At 38.4% G+C, this 13,994-nt stretch overlaps 1 protein-coding gene across 1 annotated transcript in view; it reads right to left on the bottom strand.

The window, feature by feature from the left end:
• The window catches only part of LOC133653668 (rho-related GTP-binding protein RhoA-D), a 38,780-nt gene that overhangs the window by 9,100 nt on the left and 15,686 nt on the right, over positions 1 to 13,994 (bottom strand). Inside the window, exon 2 of the mRNA XM_062053205.1 lies at positions 911 to 1,066. Coding sequence (XP_061909189.1) covers positions 911 to 1,066 — 156 coding nt within the window. The remainder of the gene's footprint in view (positions 1 to 910; positions 1,067 to 13,994) is intronic.

The following is a 13,994-nucleotide window of genomic DNA, read 5'->3' as shown; positions in this document are numbered from 1 at the left end:
CCTGTGATGAGGTGGCGACTTGTCCAGTGTGTACCGCGCCTTCAGCCCGAATGCAGCTGGGATAGGCTCCAGCGACCCCGAGAGGGACAAGCGGTAGAAAATGGATGGATAGATGGATGACGTTGGCATGCTGGCTAACTAGTTAAACAGTTCTACATGACGTATCTAAAGAAGCTTTGGATCCGCTTTGTTTCACCTCGAGCTTTAGCGGCGTCTTTGTGCTTGTCAGATTTACTATTTATAGTCAGAGGTGACGTTCTTGCTACGTTACTAGTGATCGATGCTACATGCTAATTAGCTAACCAGCTGTACTACGGCGGCACACAGTCAGCCGTCTTTGATGTCGCTTCGATCCCAAGTTTAATATAAAACATTCCCACAATAGGTATTTATTATTATCATAATTTGATTGACAAACTCAAATATTTTATATCCTCACAAAAACGTCACAACTTGGGAGATTTTTAATTGAGTCAGGATGTCTGTAAACGAGCGCAATTTCCGGAAGTCTTCCAGAGAACCTGGAAAAGTCGGTAGCTATGAGCAAGGTAGCGTCCGTTGCTCTGTGAAATCGGTGACCCAGGCCAGAAGTTCCAGTAATGCTTAAAATGAGCAAAATACTGTAAATATGACATGTTATCAGGAATGTGCTTGTTACTACATTACCCACATACTTATACAGCATGTAAAACTATGTTTTGAATGATTTTTAGAAGTCTTAATAGGCATTATAGATAAAATCCCGATTATCTGCATTGTTAACTGCCTACTACTAGCAGATTTTCACTATTTAGAAAACACATAAAAGAGAAAGACGTGTATTTTAGTCTCACATAAAGATTGTATATGATTCTAAAAAATGTTTAGTTCACTTTTCAAGTACACGTAGTTAACAATATAGTAATTGTACCTGTTTGCCGTCCACTTCGATGTCAGCTATGTAGTTCTCAAACACAGTGGGGACGTAGACCTCTGGAAACTGGTCTTTACTGAAGACAATGAGCAGACAGGTCTTACCACATGCACCATCACCAACTATGACCAACTTCTTCCTGATGGCTGCCATCTGCAAAAAACAAAAACAAACATGTTTAATAGTGAATATACATGACATGCTGTGAATTTGAGAATCACACACTCCTCCCATTTTCCAAGTGTCTTAGAGGTAATTTGTGCTTCCATAAACAAGTAGCAAGTGAATGAAGAACAGGTGGGGTGTCGATCTGAATATCTTAATATCAATATCACACGCAAGTCACTTCCATTACCTTCACTCGTATCACTGGAAGGGGTTTATTCGGAGACACCAAAGAAGGCACCAACACACAGATCAATATCTGTCACAAAGGGACAATATATTTGGGCAATAGAAATGATAATGAAGTTTATTTCTATTGCACCATCACAATAATCAATGTTGATGGCGCAATCTATTCGAGACAGCCAAGATTTGACAGCGACAAGCTGCAACGCATGGTCAAGACTGGTGCAACATTCATCATTTGGACTTGGTTAGGATTTAAGCTGTCAGACTGTCAGCAGAAACAACATAGCCTGATTTTTTTTCTCATGTGGACTATTTTCATCTTTGAAGTCAAAGTGATTTATTTTATCCAATATTTCTGCTTTCATTAGATTTAGCAAAATAAGTGCATTATAAAAGACACATTTTTATTACATGTTTATGTAGTCAATTGATCATTTGGATTCTTTAACGATGACTGACACTTTTCAAAATAGAAACATTTATTTCTTTATCATTAAATAATCTTCTGTGAGAGTTTGCGATACAGTCATTCCAAGACTCCACTATGCTGTGCAGGTGCTTGAAATCGTGCCGTACTTCTTCCAATCATGCCTGATTAAGTGCACTCACAGTAGTCAAGCGTTACGTGCATTAGTTGTTAAGTGGGCCACGCAAATTATTATCTTATGCGAGTACAGCCTAAGCCTCTGCCAACACACACACACACGCTTTGGCATAAGGACAATTGTTTGGCCTCTTTTTTTTTAATTTAGGAAAAAACATCACATTCCTTACTGATTTGTAGCCCAGAAAATCTTTGAAAGCAGGTCATCTTGAATGTCACAGCAACGTAGCTGATGGGTTACTTTTCCAAGAAGTACTGATGACTCTCTGACTTAGAGACATGTAATGCTTTTCCTCAGTTTTGAACTATAAAGGTTGTTACATTGTTGGATACTCGTTATACAATGCCAAAACATAAAATAATAAAATTCATACTTAGGTTTGAACAAATACACAGTGGAGTTAAATACATTGTATTCATGTTACGTGCCGTAAAACACCTGACAAATAGTATTATTGTTTTAAAAACTATCGTACAACCGTGATTGATAACCAGCCGCACTTTGATAAACTCACAGACCGGTGGTACTGCTCACTTACTAGTGAAGCAAGCCAGCGCGTTAATGGCTTACTGGCTAGCTTAAATGCTAACATTAAAAAAGAAAAGATGAAGATGCTTAACTGTTGCGTAGAGCAGGTGTTCTTAACTTTTTTGACCTCAGGGTGCAATTTTTCCACTACAGAGGGGCCCGGAACCCACTCAAATAGCCATCCATCCATCCATTTCCTATAACTACTGAATTAGTAATCTTACTCTTGATTTGAATCACGTTCCATAATTATATTTAACCTAAAAACAGTTTACAACCTTGTTAAATGATATGAAAATATTTTTAATCACATTAATTTTTTATTTAACACATAATCCTTGGGCTTATGTCAGGTTGATTAGGATTATAAGTAGTAACTAAATCAGTGGTTCTTAACCTTGTTGGAGGTACCGAGCCCCACCAGTTTCATATGCGCATTCACCGAACTCGAACCGTAATCATAAAATGATGTTATTATATTAAAGAAATACTAATAAAGGTATATTTTACCAACAGAAAGTTACAGGAATGTACACATGATCCCATGTTTAAATCTCATTGTGCAACATGTGAATGTTTTAGTGGGAACTAAATGTGATATCTGAAAGGGGTACACATTATTTCCAAAGCAGGACCCCCCACCCAGACATATAATACTAGTACACAGCTCATGAAAAACAATATGTTATAGTCTTTGTAAGTGGGCCAAAACACTTATAATACAAAATAATATCATGGAAATGACTGCTGTCATTTGATTATAATAATAAAACATTGAACTTGTTATTTACCGTAATTTCCGGACTATAAGCCGCACCAGCTAAATTTAGGGGAAAATACAGATTGCTCCATATATAAGCCGCACCCAACTATAAGCCGCAGGGTTTTGATGTGTAATTACCGTAGTATATAGGGGTTCCTGCTACCACGGAGGGGATTGTTGGGACAGAGATGACTGTTTGGGAACGCAAAGCGTCCCATTTATTAACAATAAATCTTTCAATCATTCAATCAAACTTTCACATCTTTGACATGGCGAACAGCATTCATGCAGAGTACAAATAATACAACGGTGCAAAGTAATACAAAGTGCTCGCCTGTACGTTATCAAAATAACCAGCCTACCGGTATATGAAAAGTCAGTCTTTAATCATTGTGTCATCGTCTTCCTCCTGTGTACTAAAACCACCGAAATCCTCTTCGTCTGTGTCGGAGAATAACAGGCCGTATATAAGCCGCACCGTTGTATAAGCCGCAGGGACCAGAACGAGGGGAAAAAGTAGCGGCTTATAGTCCGGAAATTACGGTAGTCAGGTTTGGGACATGTGTGCTGCAAGTGTGACCACAGTGCATGTGCACGTCTGACGTCGCTCACATGTGCTCCACTGAATGCTCAAGGAGTTTTTGCATTTGCTCACACACATGGAAAATTAGAGGGAACATTGTTTGGGGGGTATCCATAATACACCGACAGGGAGAAGTTTTTATTTACACGATGAGTTGGGTGTGCCGAACCCCTGAGGCCGACTCACCGAACTCCTAGAGTTAGATCGAACCCAGGTTAAGAACCACTGAACTAAATATCCTGCATAAGAAGGGTCTCAAATAACTGATTAAAACAATACATGTACATACAATTATCTAGTGCTAAAATAATTAATAATGAAAATATTTATTAACTAAACTTTCAAGTAAAAATTAAAAATACAGCTTCATCAATTTAGTCATAATTTTTGCATTTAAAGGGGGAACTGCACTTTTTTGGGGAATTTCGGTCACAATCATTATGAGAGACGAGAACACGTCTTTTTTGTTTAGGATTTTAAAAATGATTTAAAAAAAACGCTTGTAAGATGCGGCTAATGGGAGTCAGCCTTTAAAGCCCTCCCAAAATAATTCAAAACGCTCAATCAATGCTTTATATACACAATGCAAGTATATATATACTGTAGTAAGAGACACATTCATAACAATATGTAATATTTACGATATTTACCGTATTTTGGTCATTTTGTGCATTATCGAAAGTTTTTTCTTTAACGCATTTATTCCGGCTTCCATAGCAACGCAATTCCGACTTACGGCAACAAACATCTAGTCCTACTTCCGGAAACTAACACAAGTGTGTTCTAATCACAGCAGACTTTGTAACAGGCAACAAAAATGACTATTTTTGGACAATTGAGGATTCACAGCTTTATCTTTTTGAAGCTGAATATACGGAGAATAAACTGCTGCTTATAGAAGCAAGCACTAAGAAAAGCTGAAACGTTGGAGTTAACCGTGTAAATGTGGAACTTGGAGCCAAACTGGATTGCCCTAAACTAAACCGAAAAAAGTGTCCCCGGCCAGCTGGACTAAACACACAACTGTCCATCGAGTGAGTCACTATAATTTTGATCATTTTACATGCAGCACGTCATGCTATTGTTAGTACAACTACATACACTGTCGAGCTAGCTGTGTACAAACAAAACATGAAATGTGGGCTAATACTTTACAAATACTGCAATATGATTGTTCATGTTTTTCAGTCAGTAGAGACTTGTGTCCTATCGCATTATGTTGTGCATTACAAACTCAAAAGCCATTTGGGTGCTGAGTGAAAAGGTAGCTTACCTCTTGCTGTAGCTAGCTTACAGCTATAGCCTTAGCATGCCGTTGCAAGACAATGTGTTACTACGCTCGAAAAATAGTTCAACGTTGTTTGCTCTTACAAAAACATTGTTTGGTTATTATACAGGTTTCGGAACATAAATTAGGTATTATTGGCGGTTTTTGGATGCATTTTAAAGTGACAGAGGCAGAAGGGATTGCTTCCATTAGCTGCATTGCTAGCCACCTAGAACAAGCAAATTATTACAAATTGGAATCCAAAAAAGCAAAAAACTTTTGTCTTCCTGTCTCTCAGAAGGATTGTGAGCGATAGGCAAAATTCCCCCCAAAAACTGAATTTTCCCTTAAAGAAACATATCTATGGCTTTAGCTCCAGACTTCTTCTGTTTGTTTAATATTGTCATTACTGCCACAAGTGGTGAAAAAGTGTATTACAACCGAGTACCACTGCGGCTCATACGGACCACAGCTGAAAAACAGGTATTTGTTGGCGGCCCTCTAGGGGACGCTTGCGGCCCAACAATGGGCCTCAGCCCTATGGTTAAGAAATACTGGCATAGGGTAAACCAACACAGGCCATGACCGGGAGGGACCAGTTAGTAAGTTTGTAAGTACGGGATAATTTGATGATAACCAACGCGGATGACTGCTGGAAAAAATGGGCAAAAACTCTGGGTTCATGGCACGATCACATTATAGAATATTGTTGTTATATTGGACCACGTTATATTAAACTTTGAGTGTATAAGACATGTCATTTGCCAAATGACACGTTATTACATTATGTATTTTGGCATGTCTTTGAGAGGTGGATGGATATGGGTCCCTTGGTGCACTGTTGATGTTACAATAGTCTGTAATTTGGGCACTCCTGCTTTTGTGGTTGTTTGTCGGGGCTTTGCGCGTGTGGCCAGCTCTTTGAGCAACCACAACTCTATCTTGATTGTCAGCTTTACGTTGCGGACAAACGATGGCAGTTGTGGAAAAGTGTTGTCAATGCTTAACGTGTCACCGCAACGCGATGATTTGTTTGGATGTGCACACCAACACAGCTTTGCCCTGTAACTTGTTGTGGTACGTGTTGGTTCATTTTTGGGTTTCGGGGGCAGGCATGAGGGTGCCTAGAGAATGGCGAGGCGTACGGGCATGTTCCAGGTTTAAAATACCTGCCTGCTGGAACACTGTGGTTCACTCTACAGGAGGGGTGGGCACAGGTGTAATAATTAGGGGTGTAAAGATTCATCGATCAATGGATTTATATTCCTTAGAGCAAGTATGTCAAACATGCGGCCCACGAGATGAGTTTGTTAAGTGTAATATTGAGCTGCATTTTTAATTAAAGAAACTGCTGTTCCAAATGTGTCCACTGGATGTCACAATAGCAATACTGTTAGGCAAGCAAGTATACCAAGCAAGAGGTACACAGTAAAGGGGGGCTGCGACTCCTCCCCTTTTTACCCAACAAAAAACAAACAGGATTAAAATAAACAATTGGTAACCTTACTTAAAATGCTGCATGAGACGACACTGCACTTTAATATAGTTCTGTGAAAATGATTGTATTCAAGTTTTTGAAACCACCATTTTTTCCCCTCAAAAGTTTATTGTGTCAAGAGGATTATTTGTGATATGTACATTTTAAGAATGCACTTGTTCTATTTTGGGCCAAAGTAAAACCAAGAAAACATTCTGTAGTTTGTATTATTAAGTAAGCCATGATTTTACCCATCCAGCCCACATGGGAATAGATTTTCCTCTATGCGTTTGATACCACGGCTGTAGAACATAACCTATGCAACATTTTAACCAAATAACCACCATTACATGTTATGTAGACCAAAAGGCAGAGTTTTAAATGTAGAAAAAATATAATAGAACACAATTAAGTCAGAGAACCTGGCAAGTGCCCAAATGGGAGACAGCCATTGAGTCTCACCCTAATTTATCACCACTGCATACAACTCTTCTCATGAGAAATGTCCCACAGATTGGTCCAGCTTTTACCTGCAGTTCCAATACAAGTGTAGGGGTCTAAGTTGCATGTTGAGGCCATGGACACATTTATGTGTGTCTGTTCACTCCTGTATTATAAATCAAATTTGTTTTGTGCCATTCTGCTTGCCAGCATATTGGTGTGGGATCTGAGGGTGAATACATTCCTGTGTTACACGCTCATGAACAAGCATGAACACTGACTGGCTAGAAGTAGACCTGGATATAATTTGTTATCACTCTTACCACTTTTCTTGTCCTGTTTTAGTGTCTACGTCCCAGTTGCCCATTTTGATTTCACAGCTGAGGACTGTTCAAACCTCTTCTTGTAAATGAATCACAAAAAATAAGCGTACACGTGTAAGGTTTGAATGATGTCAAAGCCATCCCATTTGTTTTGACTATACTCTTAAATGTTGACAAATGTTTTGCTTTCTAAAAATATATTTTTAGGACAACCTGTTACGACAAACACTGCCAGAGGATTGTACTTGTTTTTATGAATGGTACATGTTTTCCATGTACTTATCAGGTGGCCTGAAATGATTAAAATAGAAGCAGCGAGTGAGTGTGTTTGATCTCGGCAAAGATATGTCAAGTTTTCAGAGGGACACTGCCTTCCTTGGAAAATGCAACGCATGAAAGTGCCTCAGTTATCGGACATCAACTACTGGAGCAATGTGCTGGGGAACCTTCACTGATAAGCACCCAAAACTAATCTCGGCAGTTCACACTAGACTTCCTGAAGTTTTGTTTAGGGGATTGAGAACATCTGGGCACATTCTACTTACCTTAAAACCAGACTAGCATAAAACAGGTAGTCAGAGAAAATGAAGGGAAAATGTGGTTGATCACTAAGGTTAAGAGGCATGAAGATGGCGTAATGGGATGACCTAAATAATACAAGAAAAGACAGCTTCAAATACCGTATACCAGGCCTATCCAATTAGCAGCCCATGACCCAGTGCTGTACCCTTAGCTTTTTTACTTGTAGCACCGGTGCTACTATATGCAAAAAATAATAGCACAGAAAATGTTTTGTAGCACAGAACAATTATTGTAGCAATATGAAATATCACAATTTCATTATTAACACTTAAAGTACATATGTACACTCATAAATATAAACACAATGCCATCATAAGGCCTATTGTAACGCTTGTTAAACACAGAACATCCCTAAACTGTGCTAGCACTGCCGCTAACACGAGTGTAGGGCTGGGAGATATGGATCAAAACTCATATACTGATATAGTCGGCCCATAAACTAACCAATAAATGGAAATATTTGTTAAAATAACTAAATATCTCCACCGTGCCTTGATTTTACATTTTCCGGACTGATGGGGATCCCAAATACACAAAACAGGTACCAACAGGTAAGAAAAGTAGGTTTTGCATAATATGATCCCAACTTAAGAGGTGTTTTGAAATTTAAAAAAAGAAAAAGCCTTGAAAATAATATAAGAAAAGCCAAATATAATCTCCAATCTTCTTTAAAATCAAATCTTTGTGCTTTTAACTTGCCATTGTAGCACTTTGAGATTTTAAAAGAAATGTAAAGCACTTTATAAATAAAAATAATTATTATTATTATTAAAAAACATTTAGCCATGCTCAATTTTTCAGCTAACGAAAACCCAAAACAAAATGTGAAATAAAGTCCCTGGTTTAGGAGGACATTTTTAAAGGTCAGCAGCAACATTAAAAATAATTTACCTTTAACAATAAATATTATTATAGGACATACACACAAATATGTTAGTCAAGAACACTAACTGCTTCATCATGCTGTGACAGGTTGTGTTCTAAAATTACTTTTAAAAAGTGATTCATTCTAGTAACTCCTTACTTTACCAAAAAAGCAACTGACTTACTAACGGAATTACTATTTAATAAATGTAATTATTACTCGGGAAAGTAATTATTGAGCTACTTTAAACAATTCTAATCTGTCATAATGAAGTTAAAATAAGTTTACGTGTATGCATCTGTGCATGTGCCATTTGAAAGGCGGTGCCTGTTGACTAGTGACGTCAAGTTAGTAGTGGCTCAGTAGTTTGAGATGTTATGTTAGTTTAGCAGCAGCAGTTTGTCGGCTCTGTTTTTCAGTGGTCTGTGTTACTTCTGCTTAATAAATAGATTGAATGTGTTTTAACGGCTGTATGTTCTTGTCAACAAATGCCGTATTATTTGAATGGAAAGTTTGTCACTTCAATCATTGGTTTGTTGTTAAATATTATCATATTTCCTCCGTTGTAATTGTATTGCATTTTCGAAATAAACTGGAACTAACTAACCCTCGAACTAGCGCGCAGTCATGTTTTAAGGTGGTGAAAAAAAAGTTGTCTTTTACTGACCAGTTCCTTCAACTAAGACATTGTTTATTCTGTGTTTAAGACTAAGTGTGTGAGCTACTGGAGCTTCGCTCGCCTCTGTGCATTGAGGAGGGGGACACTGACACTGCCGCATCAATCACAGGTCGTGTAATGGTTATCGTTCATGCTATACAGATAGGCAAAAAAGTTACTTTAGCTTGATTAACTTTGAATGTATTTATTTTGGGAGCAAAATATGATGAAAGTGTTCAAATCTGTATTCACGCATGTGCTACAAAACTGCCGTTGTGATGGGGCACGTGTGACCTCGGGGAACATGCTTTTTTTCCGTACCAGAATATGATGAAGCGTTGTTGCACTTGGTTTCACTGTAACCACGGGGCAAAATATTTTCTTCCTTAGCGCCGTAAATCGTCAGGAACTACAGTCACATACATACACACTGACACGATTATACCACAATGATTCAATATGATTTATCTTTCCACAGTAGGAACCTACATATTTTAGTCAAACTTTATATTTGCGGTTTGCAGTCATCGCATTGTTTTGTCTTCATACAGTATTTTTGAGTTTGTTGCATGGCTAGCTGTGTTAGTGTGGAACTGCAAACTATCAAGCTGGTGGCCATTTATTGCCATCGCGCAAATTCCGAATAGCTAACATTAGCATTAGCATTTTGATTTGAGCATCGAAAATCACATTAGTAGACTAGCAGGAACACAGTCAAGGCAGCATCGGGTCGAAATACCCTCCTCCTTTTTCAATGCAGATCCATGACCATTGTTTTATTTGGGTAGGCTCCCTTTTCCTTATTTTTGTCTCCTCAGACAAAACATTTAGGTTTTTTGGTTGTTTTGCAGTTTTTATATAGCAGTGTTATGCTGCGTTCCATTTACCTGGGAATTAGAAAGTCGGAGCTGGGAATGGTGTCACAGCCGAGTTGAGAGTGTTTCAGTTACGATGTTGAAAATCAAGTAAGCCACATCAACGAAAGCAATTTTTTCACTTGCCTTGTCTAAATACAAGTAACTAAATACATTTTAAAAATATGCACTCTTTTTGCAACATTGAAACACGGTGGATGAATAGATAACACAGACGCTTTTGCTAGCGACGTACAGCGTATATACCACGTGAAATAAATGTAGTTTCCACTATAATGACGTTACCATACATAAACGTACAATACACGTTTATGCCTGATTTACTGTGACAAAAAAAATCATCAAAAGTGTTTATCACAAATAATATACAAGCAGACATTGTTTACATCCATAGCAGCCATCTTTGAAACAAACTCGGGGATGGTGAGAACTCTCCGACTTTCCAAGTTGGAAATCTAACAACGAGGGGCGCTCTCGTAAAAATTCCGACTAGGAACTCGGAAATTCCGACTTCCTGGCACAAATGCAACGCTTGCACATAGCCGTTCACATCGACTTCCGTCCTATTAACGAATAGGGAAAGAGGGAGTGACGTATGCCATAAAGCGAGTCAGTAAATTTGTAGTTTTCTGTGTGGCAGGGTTACTGCCACCCTCCTAAAAGTAGGTAAGTGCCAGGGACCCCAGGCCACGACAAACAAGTCATGTCATTCAACTAGTTATAAATCCATGTAGCATCCCGAAAGTTATGACAATATTTTATGGAGGTTAAATTACTTAGTGCTGCTTTAAAAGGTAAAATATTTTCAAGTTTCTGCTGCTGTTTAAAATGTCCTCTCAAACCGTGTGTTTTTGTTATTAGCGAAGGATTTCAGCATAGCTCAAAGTAGGGCTGGGCGATATATCGAATGTACTCGATACATCGCGGGTTTGTCTCTGTGCGATATAGAAAATGACTATATCGTGATATTCGAGTATACGTTCTCACACAGTTGCTTTTAGCTGCGGGCATTACATGACAGGCTTTTATCACTTTTTGTTGTCTCTGCTTCTCACAGAGACATAAAAAAAGCGCATCTTCTTACATACAGTACGTCACATACATACGTATACGCCCTCGCGGAGCAGAGAGGTAGCGGCATGGGTAAGGTTAGCTGTGGTGCGAGTGGTAATACGAGAGAAAGAAGGTGCGAATCTGGTAACAAATGAAGAAACAATTAATTCCCAAGAAAAACAGCAGGGAGTCCTTCGTCTGGCGGTGGTTTGGCTTCAAGCGGGTATATGTCTAACAGACAACCGTAATTTGTCAAGTGTGGGGCAAAAGCGTTGCTACAAAAAGTAGCATTACCGCTAATATGTAGCATCATTTGAAAAGTCACCTGCTAGAGAGTGAAGAGTGTTTGAAACTCCGCATGTCAACATTTCCGTTCGGTGCAACACCAACAAAATGCAGAGGCACCCATTTCCAGATCAACACCGTATGAAAAAAATAGTCAACAACAGAAGGAGATAACGTTCACATAGCGAAGGACATACACTATTTGATTTCCTATTATGCAGCTCATTTTTATTTGACAATTATTTAAATATCTTGTGTGACATCATGCACAAAATGATAATGGGTTATACTTGTATAGCGCTTTTCTACCTTCTCTCACACACAAGTGCACTTCATTTGTTTTAAACTATTGTAGTGGCGTTCTGTACAAAAAGTGCACTTTAATTTAGTGTGGTTTTGATGTGTCATCTTAGTGACATCATGCACAAAAGTGCACTAATAGCTTGTTTTAAAATGTCTGACAATCTTGCACTTTCTGTTTTGAAATGACATGAATGTTTGTGCCACCACTTAATAACTGTTTAATAAATACAGTTTTGGTCAATTAACTTAGTTGCGATTTCCCTCTCTGCATGAAAGTTTAAAATGAGCATATATTAATGCAGTATGAACAAGAATGGTTTAATGTAGACACATAGAATCATACTGGTGTGATTATATGCATCAAGTGTTAATTCAAGGCTAAGGCAAAAATATTGAGATATATATCGTGTATCGTGACATGGCCTTAAAATATCGAGATATTTTGAGCTCAAGGTTTGTTTCAATGAAGATCATACCTAACTATTCTTATATTATTTTCAAGGCTTTTTAACATTTTATCTGCATCTATTTATGCATGAATTTTAAACATTTTCAGAAATGTACTCATGTTAAGTATTTGATCAATAAAACAACTTGACAAACATATTTGGGTTTGACTTTATCTAAATTCACTTACCGGAAAAAAATATTGCAATATACATGGTATATCGGTATTCAGCCAAATATGAGTTTTGGTCCATTATTGCCAAGCCCAAGTTTACTCCAAACTGTAGAGCTGATTTAAGGTGATTCCAACAAGCATGTGCACTTCATGTGTATATTGATGTACTTTCCTTAGCGTGCTGTGTGTGTAGTTTGTTAAATGGATATGCAGTCACGGATGTCAGCTGTGGGTGCTGGTCGTCAAAGTTTGTTTACAGGGACGCCTCCTCGCAAGACATAAAGTTAAATCATGAAATGCAACCTTATCTGAGCAAAAAACAATGCATATTTATCCGGGAGCGTTTTGATACCAACTTCTTTGACCCAGCCACACACAAAAGAAGTTGCAGGAATTCATGCTTTTCCAAGTTTTCATTTTTTTTGCTGTGTAGAATGACATCTGAAGCACAAGATAGTTTGTTATGTCTGAAAACTCCACCGACAGATAATCCTTGATGTCACTCGACAAATCTTTTTTTGATAAAGTATTATTAGGGATCGATTCTATTGCATAGTTGGATTTGTTGTTCGTATCATCTGCTTTTTGCAGGAAGATCTAGGCCTCTGCGTACTCCAAGTTTGTGCGCTGCATGCTGCACAACAGCTATCTTGGCTTGGTTGACCATCACTGTTTTTCACGTCCAGGAAGAAGTCAGGTAGCGGAGTACAAGCAATTCAGCAACCGACAGTCCAACAGTCAGGGAGAGCAAAATATAGTGTAGCCTGTGTTACCTTTTACAATAAGCAGCAACAATTGAAAAATAGAAAAAAAAAAACTAGGTAATACTGTGAAAGAAAAAGATACATTATTCCTAATATTTAATAACAGATTTTTTTTTTTAAATATACATAAAACATTTTAAAGAAAATATATGCATAATTGCAATTCAAAATAATCATGACATCATATATATGACCTCATCATTGACCATGCACCCTCCACACCCTCACTGCCACATCCCACACAGCAGAAGACTGCTATACGGATCCGCCTTCAAGTCGCCCAACCCGCGTTACTGTCACATTCGTTTTGGCTCCGCCTAGAGGATACAGCTCCGCCTCTGAAAATTGTACGGTCAGACAGCTGATCCTGAGCGGACTCGTGTCTGATTCGCATACGCGGACGCGACAAACCAAACCGGCGCGCGCCGCCTAGAGTTATAGGCTCCGCCTACGCGCGCTGAGCCGACCAATGTCTGCACCCGCAGACGTGGACGCGCCTACTAGCGTGTATGCGCATGAGCCAAGATCTCTGGACTTTCTTTGCTGGAACACGAACGTAAGTATAGATTTATTGATATATTCACAGTAAAGATCAGCCTTTGTGTTTCCATCATCATTTATGTATGATTGTAATGACGTTGTTTGATATTAGGACTAGCAGTAAAACTTTATATTCTGTAAAAAAAGGCTATTTTATTTCCAGCGCCGCCTCCCAGAATGCTTTGCATGGGGA

Source organism: Entelurus aequoreus, linkage group LG07 (genome assembly GCF_033978785.1).
Source record: "Entelurus aequoreus isolate RoL-2023_Sb linkage group LG07, RoL_Eaeq_v1.1, whole genome shotgun sequence".
Taxonomy (NCBI): Eukaryota; Metazoa; Chordata; class Actinopteri; order Syngnathiformes; family Syngnathidae; genus Entelurus; species Entelurus aequoreus.
This window is presented reverse-complemented; position numbering and strand designations above follow the sequence as displayed.